An 18,584-nucleotide genomic window follows, 5' to 3' on the forward strand; every position below is an offset into this window, starting at 1 on the left:
AAAAAGACACATCCCCATAGTACATCTAACAAATTTTATAGATCCCTCAGGAATAAATGTTGTTCAGCTATAGGGAGGTAAGAACTGGAAGTCATATTTAAGCCCCTGACCTGCTTTGTAGATTCCTTCACCGATTCTTCCTCAATTTCTTTTTCACTGCCCAAAGAAACCCATGGTTTAGAGACAGGTGGTTGGTAAACATATATGTCTTCAGGAATAAGTTCTTTATTTTCTTCCTGTTCTTCTGGTAGTACTTCTGGGGGCTGGAGTAAAAGAAATAGCATTTTAAAATATATGACCAAATTTAGGTTTGCAATCACATGTATGTATTTTGCAATAAATGTTGCTTTTATGTAAGTTCATTAAGTACTTTCTGTTTGTTTTCTTTGTAGGTTTCATGATTTTGAATGATGAGAAGTAAATTAAGTCCAAAAAGGGAAGAATAAAGAATTAAAAAGAGACATTAAGAATGTAGGAAGAAGAAGGGGAAGATAGAGGAAAAGAAAAAAAAGGAAGCATGATAAGAAATAGTCATTTATTACCCATCTTTATGACCACAGAATGCCACATTTGATAATAAAATGTAAAACTAATTTTATCTGATTTAAAGAAAGGTTCTTTGATAAAAGGAATGTAAGTATGAATAAAGATGATATCCCTTAAATATTAGCAATGAATTTTTTAAAAACCAAGATGTTCACTGCTGTTTCATTTGTAATACTGAAGGAACTAGCAACCAAATGAATATCACTAGGGAAATGGATCAATGACAGTGTGGTATCATTGTAAAGTAAAACCCCATAAAGCAATTAAAATGAACAAACACAATCAACATATATACGACATCCAAATGTATCATATTTATAGATTCTAGAATTTTACTATTCTGAAAAAAACTGCAGAATGCTTTATATAAAATGACATAATCTTCATGATAAATTTTAAATTAATTAAACAACAAAACACATTATTTACAGAGGATACATATATGATAAAGGTATAAAATCATGGGCACAAATATTATAAAACAACCTTAGAACAATGGTTCCTTATAGAGAGGAGTGAAGAAAATGAAATTAGGGACGATATCAAAAGGAGTGAAACATTATTTTTATTTTATTTCATTAAAATTTTTTTTGAAGTAAATATAAAATATTCATTTTGTGTGGTGATTTTATAGATATTTGTTATACCACTCTTTTCTATACATTTAAACTATTTCACAATAATAATATGAAAGCAGAGAAAACAATGATAAAAATAAAATTTAAAGTATTAAGGCAAAATGAAAGATTAGTTTTAAATTAGAAACTATCAGGTATTTAAAATTCTGGGATTTTCCCCTATTTTTTCTTCTTATTGGACAACCATGCAAATCTGTGTGTCTCTCTCAAACAATCTGACCAACCTTTCCAAATAATTCTACTCAAATTATGAATCTCTTGCTGAGTGCAGAGGCGCACTCCTGTAGTTCTAGTGGTTCTGGAGGCAGAGGCAAGAGAATCTTGAGTTCAAAGCCAGCCTCAGCAAAAAAGCGAGGTGCTAAGCAACTCAGTGAGACCCCATCTCTAAATAAAATACAAAATAGGGCTAGAGATGTGGATCAGTGGTCAAGTGTCCCTGAGTTCAATTCCCGGGATTCCTCATCCAACAAATTATGAATCTCACAAATCTGTTACCTTTCTTGCCTACCTTCAGCAAAGGGCTTTACCTGTATTAGTCCATCTGATTCAAATGGGTACTATTGGTGCCACTGTTATAGATTTGAGATTAATAACTTACCCAAGGTCATGATAATGGGTGTGACTGGAAAAAAAGGATCATGGACCAGGGAGAGACACTCCCAGGAGACCAGTGGTGCTCCAGATAACCTGGTTTTCTCTCTTGTTGGGTTAATGAAAGGCAAGCAGGAAGAGTGCCTACCACCCAGAGACATCTGATTCTGTTCACCCTCCATTTACTGCTCACCTGTTCTAGTCACCTGAATCTGATCTGGGTCCCAGGGAAACTGAGCTGAACAGGAATAATCAGAATACATATAGGGATCCCCCAGAGGTACAGCTTCCTTCCAACAACTGACAAATCATATGGGCTTGGGATCTGCTTACATTTAAATAGTTTTCCTTGCCCTCTTTGGTGCCAATAAGATAAAAGTTGAGTCCATATTTGAAGTCTTTGTCATAAACAAGCAGAAGCTCATCTCCAGGATATGCCTGTAAGAATATAATCAAAAGAGAAGATTAATGTTTAATGGTTTATTCAGACGCTGACACAATATTGATTTTTCTTTAATCAGTCCATAAAAGATAGCCATAGTACTAGTCTGTGACTGATAACCCCAGACCACAAAATTATTTGCTTAACTTAAAGCTCTTAATAAACACAAAATGTCCAGGGATATTTATCAATACAACTTTATTTCCAACAGGAAGAGAGAAGCATTACTTTTATTTGGTGTGCTCTATAGCATGTTTGGAGACAAATCATGAGCAAAATTATGAATTAAACAAAGCAATATGAGAAAATAAGAGGTAAATTTCTATTCAAGGTAAAACTGGGCAAGGATGAGCTTTACTGGGTGCAGGATAAGACAACTAACCTGAACTGTTGGAGCTTTGCTTTTCACAGAAGATAATCAAGCAGGATTTCCAAGGAGATGTGGGCAGGCTAGTGTTTGTTCAGGGTAAGGGGGGCTGCCAGATTTGAAATTAACAACCTCTCAAACTTATGTTATATGTTCCCGGTACATAATAACACACTGTGCACCATAATGAGGTAGGATAGAAAACAAAGGGGGATATTGTACTTACTTGGACAATTTTTTTGACTGGGTGGAAATCAGATACTGCGTCTCTGTTGTGCAAATCTTCAAAAATATCTTCTTTTTTGATAAGCTTATAAGGTACTTCATCTGTGATATCTTCATCTATTCGGCAGTTGAATATTTCCTGGGTCTTGGTAGTTAACACTATAGGATAAATTTCAGGATGACCTAGGAGAGATAAAGTGAATTTGGACATTATTTATAACTACTTCAAATATTAGCAATGGGAATATGCAATTGTTTGCTTTTAATAAATTTCTTGGTTAAAATTTAAAACTTCAAATTTATTGTTATTATATTCAAAGTAAATACATCCATTATAAAAAGATGTTGAGCAAAACAAAAAGGAAGAAAATAACAATGGCCCATAATCATACCCTTCAAGAAAGAACTTCTATTAATATTTCTTTTAGTCACCCCATATATACCTTATATGAAATTCTGGATCCTACTTTTAATACTTACTATTATGTCACAAGTATTTTACTGACATTAACTAATCCTTCAAAAACCATCATCTTAATTTAATCTGTAGCATAATTTTAAACCCTTATTGGTAAACATTCTAAAATTGTCCCATTTGTTTCCAATTATTGTAAATAACCCTATAAATAAATATCTAGCTCATAAATTTTATTGCATTTCAAATATTTTCTTGGGATAGATTTTAAAAGTGAAAGTATTGGTTCAAAGATCTGATCATCTTTTCAGGCTCTTTCAAGCCTCTATTGCTTTTTTAAACACCTCCAGGCACCTGCCTGGGCTGTGGCTTTCTGTCTCTAGGTGATGGCTTTCCATTTCACTCAGAAAACAGGATCTGTATAGCACAGAATCCTGCTCAACAGCTGATCAGCACAGGTGCCACAGTCTCACCCTTTGCTCAAAGCAAAAGACCTGCCCACCCCTCAACCCTCGTTAGCCAGGGTCCCACCAACTATTCCTCTCCCTTCAACTTGTCTATGCCTAAGCTGTTTTCCCTCAGCACACTTATTTGCTCAATGACTTCCCTTTAAAACAAAACAAAACAAAACAAACACACACACACAAAGAAAAACCCCTTCCCTTGACCCAATATAGTGACTCTGCTCTTTAGGGCTTCTTCTTTTCACAGTCTAATTTCTTCATGTTTTTCAATTATTGACTTCTCAGTTAAGTTGTATCACGAAACCCTTGGACATTGGAAGGAAAGTGGGTAGGGAATCCCTGTTTCCCCTCTGGTTCACCAGTTCCAGGGTTGCTCTCCAAGGAGGAGGGAGGAGGATGGAGAAGCTTCCATTCCTGGTCTCTGGTGCCTCCCTCCCGCCCCAGACCTGTCCTCAGTAGCCGCATGCCCTGGGACAGAGGATGCAAGAGGACAACGGAGCATTTTGACTGTTGCCATCCACTCATTTAAACTTTCTTCCCATTTTCTTATCCTTTGTCTCACAATCAGCTTCTGCCAAACACTCTAGGCTCTGCATCTGCCCCCAGAACTTTCTCTCTCACATCTGTACTCCTGGGGTCCCAGGCCCACTGTCATCTTTTCCAACTCCCATATACCTGCATATCTCAGCATCCTCCTTCCAGCTGCTCAGCAAAGGCACCAGTGAGGGGAGGAGTGTATGTGTCCTCACGTTGGAATTCTGAGCTTATTTTCCTGTAGAAACATTTTCCACTACCCAAGTGGTTCTATGGTACAATTATTCAGGATATTTTGGGGTTTTGAATGACTGCACACATAACACTGACTATATGTGGAAATATATTCTAAATTGCAATCAGTTGGTATAACAAACATTTGAAATTCAGTAAATAATGAATTAGGGACAAATACCCATTTTTATCTCTCTCAAAATACTAACCATAACACTTGACATATGCAAGATGCTCAATAAATAATTGTTGGCTTGAATTACATATGAGTAATCCTTTGAAAACATATTGTGGACAGTGATTTGTATAGTGTTGAATACATAGTAAAAATTCTGAAGTTTTGTCATGAAAACCATACAGCGACACAGCCACATTAATGTGTATAGTAGCACAATTCACAATAGCTAAATTCTGGAACCAACTCGATGCTCTTCAATAAATGAATGGATAAAGAAATTGTGGTATATATACACAATGGAATATTAGCTTAAAAGAGAATAAAATCATGGCATTTGAAGATAAATTGATGGAGAATATCATGCTAAATGAAGTAAGCCAATCCCCAAAAAATCAAAGGCCGAATATTTTCTCTGGTAAGTGGATGCTGATCCATAATGGGAGGCGGGGAGCAGAGACCACTGGAGGAATGGAGGAACTTTAGATAGGGCAAAAGGGGAGGGAGTGGAAGGGAGACAGTATGGTGGAATGAGATTGATATCATTACCCTAGGTACATGTATGATGACTTAAATGGTGTGACTCTACTTTGTGTACAACCAGAGAAATGAAAAATTGTGCTCCATTTGTGTACTATGAATCAAAATGCATTCTGCTGTCATATATAACTAATCAGAACAAATAAACAAATTAAAAAAAACATATTGAGAGAATTCATTTAAGCAACCCCTGTATATTTTATACAATTCATCTGCACTTTGGTTTAAAATTTTTTTAACATATTGGTTGTTAGTTAGCTTTTAAAAATAGGACTAGGTAGATCCTTGAAGCTCTCTTTGCATTAGGGTAAGACACAGGTAGTCAGACCAGAAAACTGCCTGCCATCCAATAAACTGGAAAGACAGTGACAAAGATTGTGTACTATGCTACCTTCCCAGCCTAAACAAAATTTTCAAATTCTACTAGCTTGATATTTTTCACAAAGTTATCCTATTGCAAGAATTAGGCATTCTTAAGGTGACTTTAATATAGGATCTAATAACATTCCTTTATCTATAAGTTTATAAACCTTAGAGACTGTTTCTAGCTGGAGTTGGCAATTAATCAGACAAAAGGCAGCCACTAGACTACAAAAAACCTCTACAGGCTGGTATATTCATGCCCATCAGAATAATATCCAAACTGAAGAGAGCAAGGCTGGATGCTTTTGGCCATCCCAAAGGGTCTGGGGATAAATTCAAGACAAGAACAGTTCTTGTTTATGCTTTGAGGCACACATAGAGGGACAGTAAGTATCTCAGGTTACAATGGGGCTAAGGTGATCAGCACTGAGATGGGCCCAATTGAGCCTCCAGCATATGGGATATTAGTTGCTGGAAGATGTTGGGGCAGAGGAGGAGGCCTTGGGGCCTCCTGAAGCTGATGGAGGTCAAGAGTGCCTGACACAGGGCTGTACCTGCTGGAAGGGTGCAGTCTAGTACAGGCCTCAGGCCCAACAATGTAACAGCCATTCTTTTATTGGAGCACCTGTGCCTGGTGCAGTTCTAAACACTTTGTATGCATTACAAACTTATTTAGTATTCACAACATTCTGAAGTGGTTACAAAAGCTGTCTCTCTCTTTTTTTTTTTTTTTAAATTGAGGAACTGAAGCCCACAGAGTCTGAGAAACCTTTGCAAGGTCAGCCACTGAGAGTTGGACGCTGTGGAGCTGCCATCCAAATTAGAATCCTGCTCCTCCACGTAGTAGGGAGGGCACAGAGAGGAGGCTCCATAGGACACAGTGAAGCGCAGATATTCACCTAGCAACCTGATAGAGCAGGATCTAAGACAGACTTGAGCTCTACATAATTCATGCCTCAGACTCTTGCTGTGTACACAAGCCAGGGCCGTGCGAGTTAAAGCATAGGTTATACATGTATTGTCTTACGTATTGAAAGAGTTCATTTAAATGAACCTATTCATTTTATATACTTCACCTGTGTCCTTTCCCCCCTCATTTTGGTTGCTATCTAGCTTTTTAAAAATAGCTTTACTGAAGTCTAATTGACAAATAATAAACTGCATATATCTGAAATGTACTATTTGATAAATATATGAATTTGATAAATATATATAAGCCCCAAATGTTTCCTCCTGCCCCTTCCTCCCTGCACTCCTCCATCATCCCCAAGCAACTGACATGCTTTTTTTACTTGAAATATTTATAAATGGAATTACACAGTGTGTACTCTTTGTCTTCTTTTAGAAGCATAATTATTTTGAGATTCATCCATGCTATTTGCTGCATGTAGCAATGATTCATTCTTTTTTTGTTGCTAACTGGTATTCCACAAAAGAAAATAATCAAGATTTTAAAGAGATTTTCTTAAATTCCTAGCATTTTTTAAAATAACTAATAATTTTAGGTATTATCTATAGGAAATCCTTGCCTAATCTCAGATCACACATATTTTCTTCTAAAGGTTTTATAATATTTGGTTGTACATTTAGGCCTATGGTCCATTTGAGTTAATTGCATATGATGTGAGGTATGGATTGAAACTTATTTATTTTTGCATAAAGACATCCAATTGTTCCAGTATCATTTGTTGAAAAGACTATCTTTTCTCCACCCAATTGCCTTTGCACTTTTGTTGGAAATAAGTTGAACACATCTATGTGGGTGGGTCTATTTTTGGACACTATTCTCATCCATTGATCTTTATTATCTTTCCTATGGTGATAAGAGTTGTGTGAACTTACTTTGTTATAGCCCCATGTGAGGAAATGTGTCTCCTATTTTAATTTCTACAAAAATCTCATGAGGTAGACATCCTACCTAATTTTTCAGATGAGGAAGCAGAGAGACTCAGGGAGGTGAAGTTATTTGGGACTATATAGTCATTAAGTGGAGGAATCATGATTTGAATCAGATCTGTCTGGTCCCAAAGGCTGTGCAATTAACCACTTATAGTAAACAGAATAATGTCCCTCCAAAGTTGTCTGCGTCCTTTCGGGGACCTTTTGGGTTGCATTGTCATGCATTTTATTGGTGATAATGCTGAAGTGCTGTCTAGTGTTCCCAAGTGCAAGAAATCTGATATGCCTAATGGAGAAAATACGTGTTAGATAAGCTTCATTCAGGCGTGAGTTACAGTATTACTGGTCACATGTTAAATGTTAATGCATTAATGATATATATACGATTTCAAATATTAAATGAGGAATCTTTAAACAGAAACACACTTAAAACAAGGTTGTGTATTGACTAGTTGATAAAAATGTAAACAGAGGCTTGAAGGAATATAATTCTGTATTTCTCCTAGAAACAATATTTGGTATTGGATAAGTCATTATTGAAACAATTTTATAGAATTTTCATGAATAAAGAGTATTATTTTTGGATTTGGAATGTTCCCCAAAGTCCTATGTGTTAAGACTTAGTCCCCAGCTTGGTACTAATGGGAGATGGTGGAAATTTCAAAAGGTGGAGACTAGTAAGAGGTTTTTAGGCCATTGGGGGCATGCCCTTGAAAGGGACTGTGGGACCTGGGTCCCTTCCTTTTTTTCTCTTTCACCTCCTGGCCATGAGGTAAGCAAGCCGTTTGTTTTGCCATATGTTCTTGTTATGATGTGCCACTGCAAGCCCAAACCAACAAGGCTAACTAACTAGTCAAAACTGTGAGACAAAGCATACATTTCTCTTTATAAGTTGATTATGTCCATTGTTTGTAATAGTGACAGAGAGCTGACAAACACGTCTGTACTTTAACTTGACAGTTACACATGCTATGAAGAAAAGGCCTCTTAAGATGGGATTGGAGTCTAGATCTCAGTGATAAAAGATAAGATAGGTGCATAGAAATGTGAGAGCTATTTCCCTATCCTATATAACCAAAAGCCAAATCTTCATCTAAGTCAAACCTGAAAGTGAGGTTTCTCCTCTACTTCCCTGAAAAAGTCCTGTTGGTATAAAATTATTTTACCCTTAAAAGAAAGAATGTCATTAGTTTTGTTGTTTAAGTTCTAGTTCATTTCCTTGAAAGCCAACCCCTTTCCTTGAGATAGTCGAATCTATGAAGGAAAGACAAATAATGCTTATGAACCAGACTTTGAAAAATACTATTTTGATAAAAGTTATAATAGGCAGACTTAAAATACTTCATAATTACAAAAGATCTTTCAATAATCACAAAATATATTTTTAAAGGTCTTCTTGGTCCAACTCTATTTCTTAGTTTGAAATTCTGTTTTCATCTCTTATTTTTTTATTCTTTATTTTTTTCATTTTATATTCTAAATCACATGGTATAATGGTAGCCTTTGGACATTTTGATGGATCAGTTCAATATGTAATAAATATTCTTTTAAAAATATCTTTTAAAAAATTGTTTATTTATATATGACAGTGGAATGCATTACAATTCTTATTACACATATAGAGAACAATTTTTTCATATATCTGTTTGTATACATAGTATATTCACACCAATTCATGTCTTCATACTTGTACTTTGGATAATAATGATCATCACATTCCACCATCATTAATAACCCCATGACCCCCTCCCTTCCCCTCTCACCCCTCTGCCATATTTAAAGTTCGTCTATTCCTCCCATGCTCCCGCTCCCTATCGCACTATGAATCAGTCTCCTTATACCAAAGAAAACATTCGGTGTTTTTTTTTGTTTTTGTTTTTTTGGGATTGGCTAACTTCACTTAGCATTATCTTCTCTAACTCCACCCATTTTAAAAATGTCTTTAATTAATTTACTTTTATGTGGGTCTGAGGATTGAACCTAGTACCTCAAACATGCTAGGTAAAATCTCTCCCGCTGAGCCATAACCCCAGCCCCAATATATAATATTTGTGCTTGCTTATTGCATATTAAAATATTATAAAACTGGGACATAAATGCTAAATTATATTTCTACTTACCCATGCTCTCCATATTTAATGGTTCCTCTTCTTCAGTATCTAGAATATAATAAAATGATATCATATGTACATTTTTCAATCAAGTAAATATCTTAGTTTATTGTAACCTTTTGCCAAACGGTATAACTTAGAGCATAATTACAAGTATACAATGAAGACTTAAACTGTCTTATGAATAATTATAGAAAAATCTGAGTAATTGCTTTTCTCGAAGTTATTGCTTAGTGATACACTTTCTATAGCATTCATCGTATGTATGGTATTTAATTGATAGTGAAACAAAATGAATCCAAAGTAAAAATTAATCCCCAAATATTTAATTCTGCATGTGTTTTTGACTTTATGGCAGCAAAAATATTTCATTTTGCTTGATAAATGAAAACAATCATTTTGGCTGCTAATATATGTAGAAGAAACACAAATCCCCTTTGAATGAAAAATAATCTTACCAGGTAATGGTTTATGTTTTTTTTTACCACGTTTCCCACCACCTGGGATCTTTCCTCTTTGAGCTTTTGGAGCCATGGTTCTGATGTAGGCTGCTGAAAGAGAGATTATCATTAGTAAATTCTAGCTTACGATTTCAAATATCATTTTGTGAACATAATAATATGTTTTCTAAACTTTGCCCTGGACTAAATCAACATGTATTTTCAGTGGAGTAGATGTTCTGTGACCAATGGTTTATTGTGAAAACAATCTTGCTGATAATATCTTGTTCCAATGGAGCCATTCAGCTGAAGCACAAGATGGTGACCTGCCAAAATTTCAAAGTTTCCGCAGAGGCCCTGCCATGGAAGTGCAACAGAGGGCACTGGATCCCCTGCTTCTCACTACTGTTTCCACCCCAGGTGATTGATCTCTGCTGCCTTGTGCTGGCATCCAGCACAGGTGCCCCAGCTACAAAGATGAGCTTAAAGTCTGCTGGGAAGGACAGGCCCACAATGTGCATATATGTACATAATTGTTAAATAAACAGTTTAAGTTGTACATTGGCCTTAGCATGTGAGCATATAACCACTAAGGTCTCATTTATGCTGTCAGAGGCTGCCTCTGGATGTTTTCCGTGGAGTTGCTTATCGGTTTTGACAAGATATAACACTAATTAAGGTCATTACCATCACATCAAATCCCCATGTTCTCCAAGATGCCTGCCTTGCCCATTCCTATTTAATGGTTAGGAGTGTGATTTCAGGAGTTTAGCCAGCAGTATTTAAAAACAGGCTCTACTTTTAACCAGCTGAGTAACTCTAGGCAAATTACTTAACTTCTCAGTTTATATTCATCTCTTCAATGGTAAAAACAATGATCTTCCTCACAGGGAGTCCGTGAAGACTTAAGATTAATCAAAAATCTCATCATCTTCAACTCAGTTATCTCAGAATGGTTTGTTTCATTTTAACAAATCAACACAGTTTGACTATTACCTCATAACCTATGATCAAAGAAAATCACAAGTCTTTTTTTTTAAACCTAGTTTCCGGATTACAAAAATCTTGACCCAAAATATGGGTGCCTATAAATATCTTTATCTTCAGATTTTTGCCCAATACGCTTTTCAAATGGTAATAATGATAGCTTGTGGTTGTGGAGCACTTACTAAGTGCAAGGCATGCTTTTAAGCAATTCATGGGTACTTTTAACTTAATCTTAACCTTATTTTATTATTACTGCTATCTTTATCTCCACTTTATGATGAGAAAAGAGGCCCTGAGAGGTTCAATGACTTTGCTGAGGGGACACAGAGAGCAGTGGGCAGTGGGTCAGGCTGTGAGCCCTTACAGTACAACTATAGGGCCACGCTCTCTCTGTAATAAATTGTCCCTCAGACTGGAAACCGTTTGTTACGTTTCATTACAAATGAAACTATTTGTTGGGTACAGTGGCACACACCCATAATCCCAGTGACTCAGGAGGCTGAGGCAGGAGGATGGCATGTTTTAGGGCAGCCTCATCAACTTAGAAAGACTGTCTCAAAAGAAAAAAAGGACTGAAGATGTAGCTCAGTGGCAGACCTTGGTTCAGTCTTCAGTACTACAAAATAAAACAAAAACAAATGAAATTATTTAAAATCATTGTCTTCATATAGAAAGGCACAATTTATGATTTAATCATCACTATATTATTATGATGTAGAAATCTGAATTTTTAAATATTTTTCAAAAAAAAAAAAAGCTCAGCTTCAACTTTTCAGACTAAATGTTCTCTATCCTACTTGTCAGTTTTAGCATAATTTCAGGCCTTGGACCTAGCTCTTTTTTGTAAAGATTTCTTTTCAGTGTACTTATCAATTCCTTATCTCCATTTTCTATTTCAGGAGCATTTGGCTTAAAATGCACACACAAAAAATGAACACTACCTAGCCTCATCTTGCACACCACTCACTGGCATGTGTGCATGCACACATACACACACACACACATACACACACATACACACACAAACACACCACCACCGTCACCACTATTCCTTCTCATATTATCTATTGACTAGGATGGACAAGGGGTTATCCTAGGTATTAGGGAAACAGCATTGGACAAAATAGGCAAAATAGGGGTAAAAAATGCTTGCCCTGATAAAGCTTGCATTTTAGGATGAGACAGAAAATGAAAAAAATAAAGGAGCACAATAGTGAGTATTTAGGTGGTGATAGTTGCTAAGAGGAAGAATAAAGTAGGAAGGGGAAAGGAAGTGCAGGAGTGGTGCAGCTATGATTTTACAATCTCTGACAGGGGAGGCCTCACTAAGTGTCACCGGAGAAAGTCCCAGAGAATGGAGGAAGCCCAAAATGCAGACATCTTGGGGAGACAGACAGAGTGTTTCTAATTCAAGGGAAAAGCAAGTATGAAGCGTCTGAGGGCAGGAGTGCTGCCTGGCACATTTAATAAAACAGCCAGAAGGAAAGTCTTCTTTTCATTGGCACCCTGTCCTTCTGCTCAGGTTCCAGGGGCCCTTGCAAAGTATGGGGCCAACTCTGGGGATGGGAGAGGGATCTTCTGCCTGCTTGCCAATAGGTAGGAATGTATGGTCCTTTTTACAGGGAAGAGAGGTAGGAGTTGGGGACAATATAATTGGGAACAATTGTATAATACACACAGGGGGCTAGGTCAGGTGTAAGCTTTAGCTTTCACTGTGAACAAGTTGTGGAGCTACTGGATGGTTTGGAGCTGAGGACCTGCTTTACTCCACCTGACCTGCGTTTTAACTATGAGCAGGTGCGCTGTGTTAAGACTGCATCAAGGAGAGGGCTGAAGCAGGAATCCAAATGAGAGACCTTCAACAGTTCGTGGAAGAGATGATCGCAGCATAGATCAGGGAGAAAGTGGGATGAACAAAAATGGTTGGGTCAGCCTGGTGGCATGTCTCTATAGTTCTAGCTACTCTGAGGGCTGAGGCAGGAAAATCTCTTTGAGGTCAGAAATTCAAGGCCAGCTTGAGACTAGGAATTTGGAGCCAGCTTGGGCAGTATAGCAAGACTCCATCTCCTAAAATAAAATCATGATTTGGATTCTAGTTGTATTATTTAGGTGGAGCTAATGAAATTTGCTGATGACTTGATATAGGGTCTGAGAGAGGAGGGGATAAAGGATGATTTTAGTGAATTTTGCCTAAGAAATTGAAGGCATGGGGTTGCTATTCATTGAAATAGGGAATATTAGGAGTTGAGGGCATGTGAAATTAGTCTCTGTAAATTGTGAAGATGGGGATTATGTCTTTATCTCCATTGGCATAACCCGTAAAACTAGCATAGTGAACATACTAGAAAAATTGTTTTAAAAAGTTGAATTAATGATTGCTTAGTTTCCTCTTCCCTTCTGCCATTTTTTGTGAGTCTCCAGTCTGGACAAAAGGTTTTTTGCCTAATGGTCCATGGAATTTCTAGTATGCATGCTGTGTTAGTTTTTTACTGCTGCCATAACAAATTATCATAATCTTGATGACTTTAAACAACACAAATTTATTTTCATACATCACTGTAGATCAGAAGTCTAAGATCTGAAGTATTAAGTTTGAATTAGGTAACAGTTTAATACCATCATTCTCTAAAATACTCAAGGTAAACAGGTGTCCATTTCTTTTCAAATGCTGCTTTTAAGTAATCTGTGTACTTTGATTGAATCTCAATTTTTGTAGAGGAACAGTTTTCCAACAGTAAATTGACAAAATTGGAAGACACATTATAAATGCCTGCTGCCTAACCAGAATAGCTCATTTACTACTTTCACAAATATTAATTAACTTCTGTCTCTAAATTATAGACTAGTGACCAAGGGTAAAGGGAGAATCAGGTTGTTCTGTAGTCTTTCAGAGGCCGTAAGCCTTTTAAATTAAAAAGCAACATGTCTTAGTTTCTAAATAGAAAATTCATTAGCTGAAATTAGACTGGTGAATATAGTCAAAACTGGAAAGAAAATAATAACTTTGGTAGTAGCTATCTTACAATGAATTTGTGTTTCAGGAAAAATCTCATAGTTTATTTTAGTAATTACAAATAATAAAAACCCCACCAATATTATATCTAAAAAACAAATCACTTTTGGTTGGAGGTACCTATAACAAATGAATAATACTGTCTGCATACTTTTAATAAGTACACTTATTTCAGGTTTATTTTTATAAATATTTTTATTTTTTTAAAAAAAAACTCAAATAAAAAATACTGATTTTAAATTATAGTTGGGCTTACTGAAGTTTTTCATAAAAGTGCATATTTTATATACTGAGCATGCTATATAATACTTTCCAAATTTTATTTTTCCATTAAATTGATTATTAAAAGGTTATGAACACATTTTCAATATCATTTATTGCTTTACTGAGATTACTCTGAAATGTTCACATTTTTCCTGTTTCCAGCTGAAATTGATTTGTACTTACTAATAATAACAGAAGAGATATCTCATTTCATCTACTCCCTAAAGTAAAGGTTATGTCCAGGGATTTGTGTTATGATTGGTTTTCAAAGCATTAGAGCTGACTGGATTTCAACCAGAAATTGTAGAAGGTAACGCTGAGAAATGTTAAGCATTTCGTTAAAAAATATTTTCAACGTTTGAACCACTCATAGTCATTATAAATTAATCCATCCCTTCTAGAGTACTTTCTTGCTACCAAGGTACCAAGGTCACATTGTCTATCATCTAGGTTAACAGCCACAGACTTCAGAAGCTGACGAATTGGGTATTGGATGAGTCCTCCAAAAAGTGGATCAAAACCCAAGATGGTGCTCCACTGACTTCAGAGTTGTCCTTGATGTGGTTCCAAGCTGACTCTCCAGACTTGTCCATAACTATATCCTCTTGAGATGCTTCTATTATTTAGGAGGATGACTACTGCAGATGAAGGAATATGTGGTGCAAATTACAACTGACATAGCACAGTGACTTAAATAGCCACAATTTCTTCTTTACCTTCTTTGTGTGATACACACAAGCTGTTTGCTTATGCCCATCTTTTTGCCATATTTATCTGTGGCCTGTTGCCAGCAGATCTTGATTTGAAAAGACCTGTTGCAATAGCATCTTTTCTTCATCTAGGTCCTCAGAAACTTTACCTTTCTGAGTCTTCTTCAATTAGCTGACCTTATCTAAGGTCATTAGCCTCTCATCCCAAAGTATTTATAAACTTATCATGCTTGCCTCCCATCTTTTATGTTTTTAAACAGATATTTAGAATAAAATTTGAGACTAACATCTTGGGAATTTGGTAAATGTGTCTCCAAGAACTGCTTGTCTGTAAATCTCCATTAAGACCCTGATTAGTCTTCAGGGTTCTCCTGGGCCTTTCAGCTGTCTTCTGACAAGTACAAAACATGCACCCCTCGGAGATAACCTATGTTTCCTTTGTCTACTACTCTTGTTTCCTCCCCTCTGTATCTATTTTGCTTTCTTTCCAAGACTGAATATTCACTCATTTAAGTAGATGCTGTCTTAACACTTTATCCTTTGAAATGTCCTGGCACCCTTCAATACTAGGGCTCATTAAAATGTCTCCTGAATTCTCAGCCCTCCTTTTCCACAGCTTCCTCTGGTTCCTGCCTTCAACATGTCTTCCTAGTCCAAAGCTCCTTTTCTATTTTGTGCCATAAATCCCTTTGGCAGCATGGTAAAGCTCATATATCAGATAAAAATGTGAGGTTACAAGAGAGATAGTCTATATTGAAATCTAGCCATTAATATATTTTGAAAAACTATGCTTCGTTAATTCATGTGCTTCTTTATTAACACATTAAATAAGATCAAGCAGTGAGTCTAACAACCACCTTAATTTTGGAGGTTGTAATGAGCATAAATAATATATCTGTAACATCTATAATATGAAAAGAGGTATGATTTATTTTTGTGACAAAATTACAGTTCCTGCTATTACTACTGTGGTTTGTTACCAAATGAATACATTTAATTTAAGTTAGTGAAAATAAACATATAATTTTTTTATTTTATATATATTTATTTTTTAAATTCCTTTTTTTTTGGTACTGGGTATTGAATGCAGGGGCACTTGACCACTGAGCCACATTCCCAGCCCTATTTTGTATTTTATTTAGAGGCAGGGTCTCACTGAGTTGCTTAAGTGCCTCGCTTTTGCTGAGGCTGGCTTTGAACTTGTGATCCTCCTGCCTCAGCCTCCCAAACTGCTGGGATTAAAGGTGCATGCCAAAGCATCAGTGTAGAATTTTTTTTTTTATCCACAGAGTCCCCTTTACCCAACCCTCTAATCTAGATCATGACACTTAGCTGACCTTCCTGCCTGTGTGCTAAGTGGAACAAACATCTAAGGCCTGCCTTCAGAACTCCAGTTCCTAAAATGCAAATCTTATTTTTCAAGTCACTTTTCTGAACTGGAGCTAATTTGAAATGCAAATTTCACCCTCTGATTCGGTAGGCCTATAATGATTGTGGGACCCTGAAATTTTAAAAGCAGTACCAGGCAGTCCTGCACTGGTGGTCTGCACATCACACTTTACACCATGGGATAGAGTCCAAACTTGTACACATGTCCTTCAACACCCTTCGCAGTCTACTCATCACACTCACCTTTTCAGTTCTTGTCCAGCCTCACAGGGTTACCATCCATTCTCAAACAGTTCTAGTACTTCCCTGCACCCCCTCACCCACTCTCTCTCTGTCTGGAGAACACCCTACCCTCCAGCCATTTCTGATCCACACCACGTGCATCCTTTAAGGTTCCACTAGGCACAATGTGACCAGTTTTCTGAAGCCACCCCGACTTTCTCTCAGACTAAAATAATCTTGTTCTCTTTAACACATTCTAATCTCACTGTATATTGTTAATTATGCCAGACCTCTGCAAAAGCCGAAGGCCTCACACTCAGAACTGCCTGAAAAATTGCTGTTTGAATTTATTTAACATTTAGCATTCACCATACACTAGGGAGGAAGGAGAGAGAATGCATTTTAGCAGAAACTCACTACTAGGTAAAATAATCCCTAGGGGAATAGGTAGGGTCCTTACTTTCAAAAAGTTTGTATCTGCATTCATCTTCCTGTTTATTTTACAGTCCTGAAGTCATCTAACTACTAAAGCCAGCATTAGTCTTTTCTTGGATCCTCCCCCACCCTGAATAACCAAGATCGTGCCATTTTTTTAATATTCATTCATTTAATGATTTATTGAATGTCTACTATGTGTCAGGCAATGTAATAGTCACTGAAGATATATAAGCTGTGGACAAGTCAATACCTGCTCTCAAAGTTCTCGTTAACTGCTCTTTCTTTGCCTGCTTGGCTAGGTTGGAAGCTCTCTCTGAAAGCAGTGAAAGTCTTATTTTATTATTGTTGTTGTTATTTTCATCTGTATTCTTCACCTCAGCAATGCAGAAATATTTCTGAACTCCCTTGAAAGAGTGAATAAAATAACTTTTTTTCACTCCTTTCTCGTTCAGAGCTGTCCTTACCTGTTATGGATAAACTGAAGAGAAAGAAGAAAAGCTCCTTCGAGAACTGCAGATGGGAGTTCGACTCTCCTCTCTCAGAAAAACAAATCCCAAGAGTACAAATCGCAGCTCCTTCGCCGGGTGTTGCCAGGACGCATCCGTTGCTAAGAGAGAAGAGGCGGTTCCTCTGCTGAGATTGACAAAGCATCATCACCAATACAGTGTTCGCTCTCCAACAGTTTCTTTTAGAGATGGCTTGTGATTGGTTGCTGGGTTGTGACGTCACCTAACGGAAGCGAGGGTTGTACGCAGTTTAACACTGACCGGGAGGGTTGAGCAATTTAGGTCTGTTTCTACGTCAGTGGCCAGGTCTCACAGGCTTGGTCCAAGCCTCGCACCCACCAAGAATCCTCGTGGGGTGAGCTCTCTAGGATGGGTGACTAAGGGCTTATGGAAATTGCCCTTTAGGAAACCCTTGGGACAGCTGCCCCGGCAACCCCTCTCTGGCGAGCTGAATCCTTCCTAGGAACCTGTCTTAGAATTCAGGTGTGAAGAGGAAATTGGGTTCAACCGGGTGTCATGGGCGTCCCAGAACTGTTAATATAGTTTCCTCTTGCAAAAATAAGTTTTTCATAGAGTTTGACTTGTCCTGGATGTCTGAATCTCAGGGGTGGAAACGTTTGAATCCCTGAGTAACTCTAAGGATCATTTTATCTTGTAATTATGAGACCCAAGGGATTCAGAGTGAAGCTCAAGCTCTCTGAACAGTTTCCCTCTTTTCCTTAAAAAAATTAATTATAACTGCCCTAATTTGTAAATTGGCAGAATTTAATAAAACAACGCAATTGACTTCCATAATTGGTCTGAATTAATTTTCTTACATTCGATATGAATGAAACACTGGAGAAGAGGCTATAGGCTTGTAACATAAATGACATTTAATCCTAAATAAAGATTTTACGTCATACATAGAAAGATCACGTTGATTCTTTACAATTTTAGAAGAATTTGCGTGCAAAATCCAGATACATTTTACTATAGGAATCATGAAAGGAGGTGGAGGAGGAGGGGAGGGGGAAGAGGGGAAGGAGGAGGGGAGGAGGAGGGGAGGGGAAGGGAGGAGGGAGGGGAGGG

At 37.0% G+C, this 18,584-nt stretch overlaps 1 protein-coding gene across 6 annotated transcripts in view; it reads right to left on the bottom strand.

Moving 5' to 3' along the window:
- Dnai3 (dynein axonemal intermediate chain 3) overlaps positions 1-17,676 on the bottom strand; it is a 57,848-nt gene extending 40,172 nt beyond the window's left edge. For 2 of the 6 annotated variants that reach the window (XM_048814990.1, XM_048814995.1), the window contains exons 1-6: positions 17,472-17,676; positions 10,003-10,095; positions 9,554-9,592; positions 2,811-2,992; positions 2,109-2,213; positions 111-263 (exon numbers count right to left, since the gene is read on the bottom strand). In XM_048814990.1, the coding sequence (XP_048670947.1) occupies positions 111-263; positions 2,109-2,213; positions 2,811-2,992; positions 9,554-9,592; positions 10,003-10,095; positions 17,472-17,661 (762 nt within the window). In that variant the 5' untranslated portion in view covers positions 17,662-17,676. Of the gene's footprint in view, positions 1-110; positions 264-2,108; positions 2,214-2,810; positions 2,993-4,363; positions 4,461-9,553; positions 9,593-10,002; positions 10,096-11,446; positions 11,491-17,471 lie in introns of those variants that run through there. The other 4 variants (XM_048814991.1, XM_048814993.1, XM_048814992.1 and 1 more) reach the window with 4 other exon arrangements.
- Positions 17,677-18,584: the final 908 nt, after the last annotated feature.

Source organism: Marmota marmota, unplaced genomic scaffold (assembly GCF_001458135.2).
Source record: "Marmota marmota marmota unplaced genomic scaffold, marMar, whole genome shotgun sequence".
NCBI classification, from domain to species: domain Eukaryota; kingdom Metazoa; phylum Chordata; class Mammalia; order Rodentia; family Sciuridae; genus Marmota; species Marmota marmota.